Below are 15555 nucleotides of genomic sequence, written 5' to 3' on the forward strand. Positions count from 1 at the left end.
CATTTTATGGATAAGGGAACTGAGATCTGAGAAATGGCCTATCAGAAAGGGCAAACGTTTTCATCAAAGGCTTCTCTGTTTTACGTGGAAGCATCTAATGCTGTTGCTGGAGTTCTTCATTCTTATGGCCATGGTTCTCAGTTATAACATTTGGGGTTTGTTTAACACTCTCTATGCTTGGGAGGAGTAAAGTAGTGAGAAATAACTCAACTGTAATAGGACTGTGCATGAAAGAAAGAATTCGATTTGGTCTACTATATCACTTTCAAGTGGCGAGACAGAAAGGTACAGCAGGGACTCAAAAACCAAAGAAACAAGTCAGTCACATTCAGCTGAGGGCTTTTCTGTCGGGCTGTTAGCAGAAATGCTCAGAGCTGGTGCTCATACCTGTTCACTTGGCAGCAGGTTGTCATCCAATTTGAACGCGGTGCCTACACGCCTTCTGACCTGAGGCGGTTTCTCACCTACGTTCAGCGGATATTCTTTTGGCATTTTGCCGGTGAGCTCCTGTAAAACAGGACAGAATCGAGAGGGGTATAACTGACATTGGCCAGATTGTCAAACACAATGTGACGAGTCCCCCAAAAGCAGAAGACACTCACAGCCTCCCGCAAACAGATCTTCTTAAGCTCCTCGACTTTTTTCAGGAGTTTTTCCTGCAAGAGCTTTTCCTTCTTCTTGAGCTCCAGGATTTTCTCTCTCTTTTGCTCCTCGCTAACTTCTGAGTCTTGAGAACCTGGAGGGATTGGAAGGGAGGGCAGGGAAGGTTTATACAAGGCATGTTTCCTTCCTTTTTTAAAGGACAAAGGATTTTTAAGCCTGACCTGCTATTAAATAATAATTTATTTCATTTCTCCTTGTTTCCGAACATAATAAAAGGAAACTGGAGTACATTTTCTCATGCTTCTGGGCATCCAACACAGCCTGGTCATTATATATACCTTCTGTATTTTGGCTCAGTCATTCTAGAAGCAATGATAAAATGCTTAATGTTTCAGACACACCCAAGGAAGAATTTCATTTTTCTGAGCAAGGGAGAAGGTAAGATGTTCCTGGAGATAATTGTTTAGAATGTCCTTGTAGAAAGCAAGCAAGCAAGGCAAAGGAACCTTCTGTGCCTCAGATTAAGAGTTGACAATAGGATTTAGATGGGAAAACTCATTTGAGTTCAGTTACGTATACTTGGTGATAAGAGATTCCAGAATTTGGGCGCCTGGGTGGCTCAGTTGGTTAGGAGACTGCCTTCGGCTCAGGTCATGATCCTGGAGTCCCTGGATCGAGTCCCGTGTCGGGCTCCCTGCTCAGCAGGGAGTCTGCTTCTCCCTCTGACCCTCCCCTCTCTTATGCTGTCTCTCTCTATCTCATTCTCTCTCTCTCAAATAAATAAATAAATAATCTTTAAAAAAAAAGAGATTCCAGAATTTGGAATGAATCTCTCTCATGGTACAGTTCAATCATTAACTTTAAAATGTCACCTGTGTCCACGTATACGTGTACAGAGGAAGGGCTTCAGGGCAGCAATCACACTGGGAGGTGGGTTTGGGGTGAGGTTTGAAGCTTGTAGTCACGTTTGACTATATATTAAGTAGAGCATTAGACAACTGTCTAAATCAAAAACTAAATATTGGGAGAAGAAGCTGATAGAATAGATGGGGAGAAAATGTCCTTTCAAGTTACCCTGAGGAGTTCACTATCTTTGTAACCAGTGTTGTTTATGCAAGCTATTTATAATTTAACTTTCCTTTTACTTTTTAATACATTGGTTTATGCTGCATGCTGTAGGTTTTGATAGGCTTATTTACTCCCCAAATAATGGGTCTAAAATGTGTTTAAAAGTGGTTTATGACTCCCAAAAGTAGTTTAAGACCAAAAAAAGTGAAAAATAAAAATCACTTGTACTTTCCCAAAATGTTACCTGAAGAGATTAAACTGACATTGCTCGCCATGATGAACTGACTTTTGGCCTCCAGTGTCACCATTTTGGAGACCCTCGGTGTTCCTGTCTCAGTCAAATCCATCGCGATATCGTCTAAACTCCTGGCTGAAGGAATTTTTGCCTAAGAGGTACACAACATGGAAACAGAATTCATTCAACTGAACCTATTTCAAATTAATAAAATGATTAAGTTACTATGGAATAAGTATGTCAACAGAGAGGACAATTTAGAATTTTTACATGCCCAAGTGACACTTCAGAAGAAAAAAATACAAAACTTAAGCTTTACATCGAAAATGTTTAAATATGCATGAATCTCTCTCATGGTACAGTTCAATCATTAACTTTAAAATGTCACCTGTGTCCATGTATACACGTGCCGAAAAGTTGGCCCATCTTACAACTTCTAAATCAGGCTATATATAGTGCTCCTCTTTTAAATGTAAGAAAAATTAAAACGGTCAGAAAGTTTAAAAAGCAAAAACTCAAAGAACAAAATCCCATGTGCTTCCATCTTTTCTGAGGAAGCTTATCTTCTGAGCAGAAAGCAAATGAAGGAGGGAAGTCTGTTCCTATAGAAACATTCTAGTGACTTACTTTGCTTTGCTTCCGGTCCAAGTAAAACTGGTGCTGACTAATTGCCATTACCCAGATGGACTTGATGAGAGAAGGGTTTGCATACCACGTTTGCACGAAGAGCCCACTTTGCCCAAAGGTTCTTCTTGACACAGAAATCCTGAAAGATTAAGCAAAGCATTCGATTTATTCACCTCTGGCCCAGCACACCACAACATGTACCCAGTGAGGAATGTGATCATGAAGTATCTTCTTATTTGTTTTCCTGCTGCCACACTCGGATGTTGAGAGAAGCCAAGCTTCTGATTTTCTCCTTTTATGAAGAAACCCGTTACACCTGGATAATCTCTCTTTTTTTTAAACTACCATGTTCAAAAATGCATACGCACACAATCCAAAGGGTAAGAACTACTCAAATTAGGGGCTGTACTAAAAACATTTACTTAAAAAACCACAGGATGTGTGACCATCACAAGAGGTCAGGAATCAAGGTGATAATATTTCAAAGATAACGCAACCGAGAGGGCAGGGTCAACACCTCCCTCAAGGTAAAAGAGCATTTCAGATCTAGGTAGACTTATGCAGCTCTGACATTATCAGAGGATGAACATGATAATATCGTCTGCAGATATGCAAGTCTGAAACTGGTCCAGTGTACTGCTTATGTACCAGATAAGAAGAGGAGAGAGAGTCAGAGGAAGAGAGGGTGAAAGGAGAAGGAAGGGGGAGCAGGAAGACGCTGTGGGGAAGGAGGGAGAAGGGTACCAATGTTCTTTGTAGGAATTTGGCTTATCTCTTGGTCCTCTTTTTGTCACAGTTGTTTCCCCAATCCCTCTGACCTCCAAGCATCCATAAACATATCTGAAAGGCAAACACTGAGGACTGATAATGAATTCCTCTGAAGAGCTCAGAGAGCCTACAATCCTGACTTCAATCCATGGCGGTAACTTGGCAACTATGGTTTTAGAAGTGGCCAGGAAAACCAAACTAAAAATATGAGCAAAGGATCTGAACAGGTATTTCTCTAGAGGAGATATACAAGTGGCCAAAGAGCACATGAAAAGATGCTTAGCCATCATTAGTCATGAGGGAAATGCCAATCCAAGCCAAAATGGGCTATCACTGTATGCCACCAGGGTGACTATTAAAAAAACAAAAACACAACTAAAAATAACAAGTGTTAGGGAGGATGTGAAGAAAAGGGAACCACATACGTTGTTGGTGGGAATGCAAAATGGTAGAGCTGCTGTGGAAAAACTGTGGCAGTTCCTCCAAAGGTTAAAGAAAAGAGTTACCCAGCAATCCCCCTCCCAGCTCTACCCAGGAGAAATGAAAACATGTCAGCACAAAAACGTGCACATGAGTGTCCCCGGCAGCAGGGTTACAGGGATTGTCAATGCAACCATATAAAGAAAAGGCTGTCATCCTCACCTCCGTGGATCATGAACTTCAACGGCGAATTTTTTCTCACGGAAATATAAGTTCTCCAGCTGTTTCCACTGGAATAACTACGAAATCAAGAACGCAGAAAAGATGCACAGCTTTAATTAATGCTGATTTTTCCTAAATCTGGAACTCAGCTTCATCATCAAAAAATCAAGAAGGTACACTAAGGCGAAGCACAGATATGTGATGCGGTCTTGTTGCAAATCAACAACCTGAAACCATTTTATTCCTTTCTCTGACAGTAATCTTCACCTCATGAGTAAATCTTCCTTGAATGCTAAAACCAGGCCAGTGTGGGGTACATGCATACTCTTTTTCCTCTGACTCAACTAAATAAAAATAGTTAGGAAATCCTCACAGATTCCAGTAAGCACATGCCTTCTGATCAAAGATGTTGACTTCATATTCAAATGGAAAGATATTCAAAGGGATGTTTCAGTAGAACCACAGATGAAATTTCAAAAGAATGCAAAGTGAAAGTAAAACGGGACCCCAAGCAGGGGTGATTCTCTGTGATACCAGTTTCCTGCCTACCAGAGTTCCCCTAAATGTGACAGAAACCTAGTGCCAAGAACTGGAGCAGAGGTGGGGAGGGGGGTAAATGTGGGGTTGCCCTCTTGGTTTCTGAGCTAGAGCCTCCAGTTTTTGTAAATAGAACCCACTTCTCTATTCCCATTGCTGACCTTCTAATGCTGCATTCGGTGTCATTTGCCAATTGGTTGGGAGAAACAGAAATGAGCTAGCAATGTGCATTTGAAAATCAAATAATTTATAAAAAGCAGCCCATTCCCGAGGCCGAGTGCCCTGCTCTATTTTCTTTCCCAACCCCCTGGTACTAGCCTGAGCCTCAGCTTTTCCTTTCAACTAGGAATTTGTCCCACTATTGATGATTAGTAGACTTTGGCCAGAGTTTGAAATTATGTTCAGGGAATCTTAGGGGCGCATTTAAATTGTCTAACTGCAAAGCACCATCAGCACAACCATTTCCCGAAGTACAGGAGCCAAGACTTTTCACGAACATGTGAACCTCATGTAAAGGAATAGCACGAACTTAAAGTTCCTATGCACATGTAACCAGGAGACAAAAGCGTTCAACCTGGACCCCCAACCCCAAACACAGTGAGAGAAACCAGCACACGCTAAGAACACAGCCCTTCGTGGTCCGAACACACAGTCAATGTAACCACAACAATCACCCAGGTGGCAAGAGTTATTAGTGAAAGCTTAAAGCTACATACCCATTTCCTAAAATGTCCGTAGACTGGACGCTTTCATTTCTTTTCACCCAGAGATTCCAAAAACGGGACAGAAATGTGAAGGAAAACCCCAAGGCTTGCTCCACCTCCCCTCTCCCAGACAGCAGCTCTGGTGAGTTCTGAGTTTCATAAGACATCGAGGTGTAACTCAATTTCACAAACAGAGCCTCCCACGGCTGACACGCTACTGACATCAGCAACTCTAGTGGGTGACACCTCCCCAGTTCTACTCCTTCCTCTGATCAGGGAGAAAGAGGGCAAAGTTCTCTCTGGCAGATCTTCCCAGAAGGGAGACACATTCTTTTAAATGGACCAGAGCGGGGATCCTGATGATACTTCCCGGGAAATAAGTTGCTTCAAATCCAGGCACAAATTTCACTGGAGGCTGTCTCAGGGAGACATTGCTACCCCAGGTTTACTCACCCTGGGCATAAACAGGTTCTACAGGAAGAACCACAATGCAGCTCAGCTGTGTTTTTCTTTGCGTCCATTCCCACACACATAAAAACCAGGGCCGGACTTGAAACATGATCTCTGAAAGCCACCACCTCCCCCTCTTATCACTTACAAATGGGAAATACTAGCGCCTTTGCCTCCATTCAGCAAGTCCCTGCATCGAGAGCAAACATCCTCCCTGCAAGCAAAAGCCCTACTTAAACGGTGAAGGGCTCCAGGTTATTTAAGGAATTTGAAATAATTAGATGGCAACTGGGTTTGCAAAAGTTAATGGTACGAGACTGAGTCTTCAAGTCTAGAAGGCAAAGCTGTTTCCCCACCTGAAATCTTAAAAAAGTTTATGGAAAATGTGATTTCATAGATGTGCCTATAATAGCCTAAGTGAACTGGAATGACATAGACTTAATTCGCGGTGGCCGTCGCCACTAGGGTGAGGATGGTGGAGTGTACCAAGGGTTTGCATTCTGGTTCCATCACTTGTTTTTTTTTTGGGGGGGGTAACTTGCTTAACTTCTCTGAGTCTCAGTTTTCTCATCTGTAAAATTGGAGCAACGCCTGCTTCAGAGGGTTGTGGGAAGGGTTCAGTGAGGTTACATTTATGAAGCACTTAGTCCCAGCGTCTGGTTTAGAATAAACATGCAGTAAGTGATAGAGCTAGTTGTAACTGTTATGAAGGACACGCCATCCAATTCCGTAATGTGATCATGTCTTTGTGAGGATGGGGGACTGCCATTTAATAGCAGAAACAGAAATAGAAAGAGCTGTCTGGATCCCACATCTGTCTTTCCACTGACGAGAACCAGTCAAGTTCTTCTGTTGACACATCGGGTTTCCAATTCTGCGAGTTTCAGCCTCTGTAAAAACTGCTATATCTCTGTTGATTTCATCGGTGGTTTCCTGATACACCCTCTGGGTAGGAAATCTGTTCACTGTTCCCGTATCGCGGAGGTCAGAGAGGAGGAGGGTGGGGTGGGTCAAGGGCACTCCCACAGACAGACGCATGGCAGCAAGCTCCCTCCTGTCTGGGGTACCCAGACAAGGAACCTGCCAACAATGCTGAGGAGTGTGCACCTGCCACAGGCCGGGGGGTACCTCCCAGGCTAATAAAAGACTGAGGGAAAGCCTCGGACAGAAAGGATCAAGCTGTCTTTTTGAGGGGAGCCTGGGTGGCTCAGTTGGTTGAGCAACTGCCTTCGGCTCAGGTCATGATCCTGGAGTCCCGGGATTGAGTCCCGCATCGGGCTCCCTGCTCAGCAGGGAGTCTGCTTCTCCCTCTGACCCTCTCCCCTCTCATGCTCTCTCTCTATCTCATTCTCTCTCTCAAATAAATAAATAAAAAATCTTTAAAAAAAACCCTGTCTTTTTGAATCTTAACAAATCAAAATTAGAGGTCACCCAAAGGTATAACACCAGTCCAGGATAGGAAAGGCATCATCAGAGGCTTTTTTTTTTTAATAGCACTTATAATATAGGTTAATCATTTAACTGCAAGTTCACCTGGAAATGACCAAATTTGGGATAGTCACAGCTGTACTATATGACTGTACATCAAACAGTGACTCACGTCGGGTGATCCCTTGCTGTAACTTGAAGCAAAACCAAAGAACTGTATTATTGATTTATGCTTTTTTCATTTAAAAAAAAAAGTTATACTTGATGAATGTACTGTTAGTACTCATGATCAAGTGAGTGGATGAGTTTTGCCTTTTGGAGTCTCACAAAGACAGAATTTTGCAGGATCATGGACTTTTAGAAAGCCAAATTGACCACCTTCTATCCAGCCATCCTTCTATCCATCAAATGCTTATGTGCCTGAGAGTGAGTCTGCCCAACAACCCTATAGGGAGTTACTACTTACAGCCTCATTTTATAAGACAGACAACTGAGGCTCAGAGAGGTTTGCATAAATTGTCCAAGGTCACAAAGCTAAATGGGGGCAGATCTGGTATTCACACCCAGGCACAACCAGGCTCCCCAAACCCCACTGCCTAACCAAAGTACACCATCCTGCCTCACTCATCTGGGAAGAGGACTCAATGGAGATTTTTTTTTTTTTTTTAACAAAAACTTGGAGTAATTCTCAGATCGACCTCACAAGGAAAAAAAACCCCAGCAGTTATAACAGCCATTTGCAGAAAAGGACTCTGGGACCCTCAAATTTGACTTGCACTAGTGGTTCTCAACCAGCAATGATTTACATCACTCCCTACTCTCATCCACAACCCTCGGGCCATTTGGGGATATCTGGAGACATTTCTGGTAGTCACACTGCAGGGACAGGTGCTACGGGCAGCTGGTGGGTAGAAACTGGGGATGCTGCTGAATATCAGGCCATGCTCAGGACAAAATCCTCTGACCCCAAATGTCAACAGTGCAGAGACTGAGAAAGCCTGACTCAGAGGATAATTTTTGGTGATATACCTATGCTTTGGTAGGTGGAGTGTGTTGATGTAGAAGATGAAATGTTTGCTCCAAAATAATGAACGCTGGGGTCCTATTTTTCTCAGTTAGGTAATCTCCTTAGGAACAAATGGTTTTTCAGATTTTCTAAATGCAAATGTTACCCACCAGAGGGACTGAACACCACCCATCAGACTAGAAGAGGCCATGCTAACAGAGTCAGGTGTGCTGAACAAAAATGTTATAACATACCCAAATGGGATGTACTCGGGTAGCAAAAATTACCTTTTGAGATGTGATATCATAACCCTCCATAATGAAACATCACGTCTTAAATGCAAGGAGTACAACACTGGGAGTATTTTAGAAAGAGTTTAGATGAAGTTCTGGTCATCAGGAAATGCATAATATAAAACTCTGACCATCCGAGGGGATGTGATCTCCCCAGATTTCCTCTGTGGCTGAATCTCTAACCTCCCAGGGCCGACCTAATGACTTCCTGTTAATACTTGCAGTAGAGGGCTCCCCGCCACGTGGATGGTACAACCAGGGCTGACCTGCTGCTGAGGGGCACCTGCATGGCTCATTTGGGGGTTTACAACTGACATCCCTTCTCACGGCTTGGTGTCTAGCCCACTTATTAAATATTTCAGTAAAATCCGTAACTTTGAATATAATTCTGTCTTTCCAGATGGGCTGTCACGTCCTTAATGACAGGGACTTGGCTTTTTCCTTAAATGGAATAAAGACTATAAAGTACTAGCTCAGGGTCCCTGTACATGGGCTCAATACATTGTCATTGTTGTTAAAATGTAAAACTGGGGAAAACTGTACTCTCTTGTTAGAAATTTGTTCCCTAAGGATGAATGAATGAAAACCAAACCAATCTTTGGTCATAAGTACAAAGTGAAGAAGCCTTTGCTGTTTATGCCCCTTCCTAGAACATTTTTTTCACAACGCTTTCTCTACTCATTGTAGATAAATGTCCAAAGTGGCATTTGGACAAGTCAATCCTATTAAAGTACTATCTTTCATTTCTCTGTATGTGCCAACAATTCAGCCATTCGGTAAATGGCTGGAAATACAAACTAGGAGATTAAACAATGAAATCGAATGGCTTTGCCTGTCCAGCAGCCACTTCCTCTTCTTCAAACACCATCCTGTTTCTACAGGGAAAACTCTCAGCCTTGAAGCTCTAGCCTCAGCGGTCTCCTCTCAGTTTTATGACGTGCCTGCCCCCTTCCCATCTGCATACGCTCTTTTCTGACTAGAACGTGCCAACCCATTCTTCATAGCCTGTCTCCTCCCCACCCTTCAGGACCCAGTTTAAACGTCACCTTTCTCACCCGCCTTCCCTGAACCCACGGAGGGTTCCACACCCATCCCATTATTGTCCCTCCATTTTGTTTCCACGAGAAACTATCCAAAATTTATCATCCTGTTTTATTTCTTTGCTCACTCATTAGTTTCTCACTGACCATCCCCCTAAAAGACTTCAGAGAAAACAAACACGGTGTGACAGAAACTACTTATCACCCACAGGATCTTTTTTCCCTCCTTCCTTTTAGTGACAAAACACCCTGAGTTATGGCTTTGCCCATGGCCACCCACCTAAAGACTACCCTTCCCAGCCTCCCTTACAATTAGACTTCATGACTAATCAGGCTGCTTGCCTTGAATTCTTTCCATCTGCTTGTCAGTTGTGAAATGGAAATGGAGACTCACCAATGCCCAACCGATTCTCTGAGAGTTCCTTGTCTTAGAAGAACTGCTTAAAATCCTGTGATGAGCTTACAGGAGGGGAGGAAAAATATCTACAGTCTTCTATACATCATAATATGGTAGGAAGGAAAAAAAAAATCTACTCGGTAAAATTAGTCACTAACCCATTGGGTCCTCACAATGATCTTTGAGGTAGATAGAGTAGACAGAATTATTGGAATTTGAAAGTTGAGGAAATAAAGACCCAGAAAGGTTGAGTGACAGCTCCAGGTCAGCCAACCAGTAGGCAGGAGTGCAGGACTGGTTTCTTATTTCAAACCCACGTAGGATTTGAGCTCTCCTCCCAGTGACTCTGCAGAAGGCTTTAACGATTAGATTGATTATTGGTGTGGATGGAGCTTAATTAGACACTTTACAAACAGGATGGACCGGTCTCCAGTTGACATTCTCTAACATTCTCTAATTCCATTCTTTTCTTCCACACCATACTTTATTATGTACCGACGTAGAAAGTGTGACTGGACAGCACATGTTCCCCCTTCTCCTGCAGCTAACTAAGCTCATCCAGAACTTATGCAGTGTTAGAAGGAGAAGCCCCATCGAGCTCCCTGGTGAGGTGGCAGCAGGTGGTGGAAAAACCGGGAGTGGCAAGAAATGTCAAGATGGCTGTGCTTAGAAAAGTAAGCAAGTCCCCGAGTTTAGATGAAATGAACCCTGTACTTTCCTGACAAGGAAACAGGAAGATTCCTGTACTTGTGACTTAATTCATCTGGCTCTAGGCTTTTGGGAATTCCAATAGTTTAAAAAAAAAATCAGTTAACAGGCTAAGAACTCTTTCCCCACCCTGAAATGCCCCGGGGTGATGATGCACATCACAAGACTTGGTTAGCAGTTATAATGCACAAAGATACTAATCTTGAACAGCATTTTATCCCACCAAGGTCTGCTGGTGACACCCTGGCTGGCATACCTTTTTTATTTCTCCCATCTCTGACAGGGTCTGGTTTTCCCAGGTCAAATAACTTGCTGGAGGGCTACAAATCAGTCATGACATCTATCAATACTTCACTTAGCCACTGGCCCACTCTACCTCGTTGTGAAGAAATGACATTTTTCCTTGAAATACTGAACGAGCAATAAAAACCCTAGGGAACACAAGCTTGCATTTTTGTTTTAAATGTAAAACTTCACTGTTTTTAAGTTCAAATGTCCTACGATTTGAAATTAAGTTGAGTTCTGGTATGTTTTCACATTCCATAAGAGTTTGCAATGACACATTTCATGCATAAAGGGAGAATTAAGAAGAAAAAAAAACTGCTTGTGATCTGAATTTTTAATACCCTGAATTTTTGTGGTTTGTTACTCAGAATTTTAAAATTCTCTTAATTTGCCTCATGCCTTAGGGCATTACAGTTAATAAATTGGCACAGAGTGCTTAAGAGTCTCTGAAACGAGAAAATCTGAGTGTGGACTCTTAGGACACTAGGGCTACAAGTCTGTAGCAATGTTGGGTCCTTCTCTGACCAAGCCTATTTCTCATACCTTTTTAAATTGTCTTTCTCTGTCACTACCAATGAACAACAACCAGTTGCGTAGTGAGGACTGTGTATCAGGCACAGTGCTGAATATAATCTCATGTAATTCATACAAACACCCTATGCCGTCAGTGGTATTACCGTGGTGCAGATGAAGACACCGAGTTTAAAGAGAGATTAAAAAAACATGCCCAAGGTCACAGAGCAAACAGACACCAGACACCAAAGACAGGCCATGGGTTGCTTCCCAAATTCTTGCTCTGCATCATTATCCTACACAGACTGAAAACTTTCCCCCACGACTGGCAAAAGCCTTAGAGCCAAAATACATGAAGAACTGGGTGTTCTGGCAGGTACGAGAAACAGAGTCCCCAACATTTCTAGGCTACAACTAATAGACATTCTATGGAAAGGACAGAAAGCTTCAGCTTGTGGGTCTTGGGCAAACATTTTTTTCGAAATAGGCTTTGGCATTAGTCAGTCTCTCTTATTATTGGCCAATCTTCCCCCTTCTGGCCTGTTTTTAAGCTACATAATTATAACTCAGCAGGCATGTGTAACAAGCAGCTCAAGAGGCTGAGCATCTCCAAGGCCTCCCATTCCAGCCTTTGTTTTCAGGGTTTGCCAATCTTGACCTTCATTCCTGCTCGGCCACTGGTAACTTGCTGTGGGCCCAGGTCATGCAAACAGCTGAAGCATGATCCTCCTCTTTACAAGTCAGTGCTCACGGCCTTTTAAATTATGGCTCTTTCATTTGGACCAACTGGGCCAGGGCAGTGACTTGTAGAACATTCTCCCTCTAATTAAACCCGTAGGTTGTTTGGCCATGGAAAAAGAAACAGATGGAAGCAAAATCCATCGTCGGGTTTTAACAGAAGAAGGAGGATGCAGGGCGCCTGGGTGGCTCAGTTGGTCAGGTGACTGCCTTCGGCTCGGGTCATGATCCTGGAGTCCCGGGATCGGGTCCCGCATCGGACTCCCTGCTCAGCGGGGAGTCTGCTTCTCCCTCTGACCTTCCTCCCTCTCATGTGCTCTCTCTCTCTCATTCTCTCTCTCAGGTAAATAAACAAAATCTTTAAAAAAAAAAAAAAAAAAGAAGAAGGAGGATGCAAACAGTGGTACAGTGGACAGCTGCAAAAATAACCAAGACAGAGAAGACGAGGCAGTGGTAAACAAGATGGCCCGGTTAGGTCCTTTTTGAATTGAATGGCACATCTTGAAAATGAAAACGAAAACTCTGCCAGTCGAAAAAAGAAAGTGTCTTCTAATCCTTGTCTCAACTCTGGGATGAACAAGCAAGCCTGATTGTGATCAGTGTCAAACAGTATTGACCAATTCCTATGAAACTGTGAATGTAAAGAAAGGGCTGTGAGTCATAAGCAACTGAGAGGAAATTCGCTGCAATATTTACTGCGCAGATTCTGATTCACCATTATTTTGGGAGAAAGTCTGGTTGTTTTTAGTAGATGCATTTATATTCTGCAGGATTCTCAATCTCATGAAGCCACATTCGCTAAGAGATGACTTGTGAGTTGATTTAAGTTATATACGACATGAAAGATTCAGCGAAACTAGTGAGACTCCTGAATGTTATTTCTTAAAGTAAAATTCAGCAGAGAAATAAATTACCAAAAAATGTTAATATAGGTTGAGGTCTACCTCAAGAAAACACGATAAGCAATGATTTGGTAATATAAAATAGATAAACTAGGGATTAGTTATATGCCTTGACTGGAATTCATTATGCTCCTTTTCCCCGCCACGGACCCCCACAGTTAACAACCATAATGTCCATCAAAAGCAAATCAGTATTTGTATGTATTTCCACATATTGGATACTGGGCAGCTTTAGACCGAGTGAAGAGAGATGTGTTTATAAAGTAACCTGGAGAAATAGGACATGGGACGAAATAGTGTGCATAGAAAGATTTCTCTTTCTGGAAAGCTTAGGATATACACTGACAAAGTCTCAATGAACCAGTTATCATTCTCTTGACTGTGGTTATTATGGGGAAGGGATGGGAATTGCAGAAGGACTTCCTGCCCTAACTGACATGTTTCTGTAGTTTGTATTTTTGTTGTTGTTTTTACAATGGCTATGTATAACTTTTGGTTAAAAAAGTAACTATAAATAAAAATGATTTTGAAAAAAATCATATGCCCATCATTTCTAACATTATTTATTTGAAATTTGGTCTTAGAGGCAAATTTTCAAGTATGAACAACATTATTCATACTCCTCCTGGAAATTAAGTAAGTATACCTTACTTCAATTGATCTTGGTCACAGGGCTTACAGAGACACCACTTTGTTACAGGATTACATACATGCTGTCTTCCTGTCCCTCACACAGATGGAAATAGATTACGAAATGTTATTTTATTATTTTGATCAATATTTTCCAATAAGAAGGCTCAATGCTCAGCTAGTCTGCTCTGGGAGGGCAGGACTGGCATTAGGAGGGGGTGAGCCCTGGGCCACCCCTTTGTGTTGTCTGTGTCAGCTTCACAATCATAAAATGGGGAGAAAAGAGGAGCTTAGTTATTTTAACTCAACGAAAGATTGTGAGCATTGATAAAAGCTGAAAAACCACAAAGAAGACGAATAATGCTGTGGTATGATGACAAAGGCCGCTTTATGATGAATATGGCTGTTTTTCTAACAGACATTAAAGCACGAGACAGATGGAAATGATAGGAGCTATTCAAGGCTTCAATGTCGGGGTGTGATAGCACATGGTCTGCTATTATAGGTCACTGTTTCACTGTCGTGTCGCGCGCTGCTGGCAGAGCACAGGGAGGGCACTGAAACCAACCAGGGGTGGCATGAGTAAACCTTCGCGTCATTATAATACACGGTTAGGCCAGGGCAGGTGGGTGGCTGTCTACACAGACTCATCCATTCTCATATGGGCAGAAACGGATTATACGCCTGTGCTTGGATCAAGAGAAGACGCGTCATGGCCACAGTTCAAATGGAAAATAACGTCATTTATTAGGTCTGGAACACCCAAACCTGAGAGAGTGTGACTTTTAATAAACAGCACAGAACTTATTTTTCTTTTGAAAAAAGCAGACATGTTTCGTGTGGAAAACTGTGAACCAAAGATAAGTGAAAACAGCAGCAGTAGTCAAAAGATCAGTCAGGACTGGATTACTGAGAGGGAGCCAGCACCAAATACTCAGGCTTATGTTTTCACAATTCATCCACCTGTGTATCCATCCAATGTCAGTAAGCATATGTATGTATATGTATGTATGTATATATGTGTGTGTATGTATATAATTTATGTAAAAAACATATTAACATTATATATAATTATATATATAAATAAATATTTTATGCCTATATAACAGATAGATATATACAAAACTTGGAAAACAAATGTCATCCTTCTCTTCATATGACCTTAAAATAGAAATCTAATTGTATGCATTTATAAATGAAGTTGGGATCAACATCCTTACAGTTAAGTCTTTGTGCATAACTTAATTCCCTTAGAATAAATGATCAGATGTGGAACTGCTGGGTGAAAGGTACATAAATTAGTTATAAAAAGCATTTTTCACTTAACCTGAGCCTTCTCTGAACCCATGGCTTCACTAACGAAAGTTACTTGTCTGAGACTATTCCGGTGCCCATTAAAGCAATGTTGCCAAATCCAGAATAGCTTAAGTTTTCCTATGTGCCTAAAATGATTCACACTTACTTTCCGAGGTTTCACTTTATCTTGCAAATCATACTGGCCGATTCCTTTATAGCTGATTCCAAGCCACCAAGGAAGTCCTTGTTTATCCTGGAAGATGGAAAAACATGAGAACCAAGCCCTAATTGTTCAGTCTTCTAGAGGTAAAGATTTACCAATTTCATCTTTTAACAAATATCAGCAAGTCACAATAAAGCTGCCTTGGTAAACAAAACATTACTTAAAAACCTAATTTGCTATTAAAATGCCTTCAAAACAGATCCGTAAGTTAGATCAATACTATTAATGCCATCAAAAAGAATGAACCATTATTGTCTTGACCTTTGGAGAAAAGAAAGAAAATGTAAAATTAATCCCAAGTGGAAAGCCAGTTATCCATTTAAAAAGAAAAGAAAAGAAAAGAAAAGAAAAGAAACTAAAAAGAAAAAGAAAAAAGCTCTCTGTTCTCTTGATCAGTAACCAGTTATAATGGTCAGGGAAGTTTCCAAAGAATTACAAAGATGAGAAAGGTGGCTGCAAACC

The 15555-nt window shown here is 41.8% G+C and overlaps 1 protein-coding gene across 5 annotated transcripts in view; it reads right to left on the reverse strand.

The window, feature by feature from the left end:
- FRMD4B (FERM domain containing 4B) overlaps positions 1-15555 on the reverse strand; it is a 319908-nt gene that overhangs the window by 19592 nt on the left and 284761 nt on the right. For all 5 annotated transcript variants that reach the window (XM_027585166.2, XM_027585168.2, XM_027585165.2 and 2 more), the window contains 6 exons: positions 15037-15123; positions 3944-4020; positions 2534-2672; positions 1916-2057; positions 603-736; positions 388-507 (listed from right to left, as the gene is read on the reverse strand). In XM_027585166.2, the coding sequence (XP_027440967.2) occupies positions 388-507; positions 603-736; positions 1916-2057; positions 2534-2672; positions 3944-4020; positions 15037-15123 (699 nt within the window). The remainder of the gene's footprint in view (positions 1-387; positions 508-602; positions 737-1915; positions 2058-2533; positions 2673-3943; positions 4021-15036; positions 15124-15555) is intronic.

This window comes from Zalophus californianus, chromosome 1 (genome assembly GCF_009762305.2).
Source record: "Zalophus californianus isolate mZalCal1 chromosome 1, mZalCal1.pri.v2, whole genome shotgun sequence".
NCBI lineage: Eukaryota > Metazoa > Chordata > Mammalia > Carnivora > Otariidae > Zalophus > Zalophus californianus.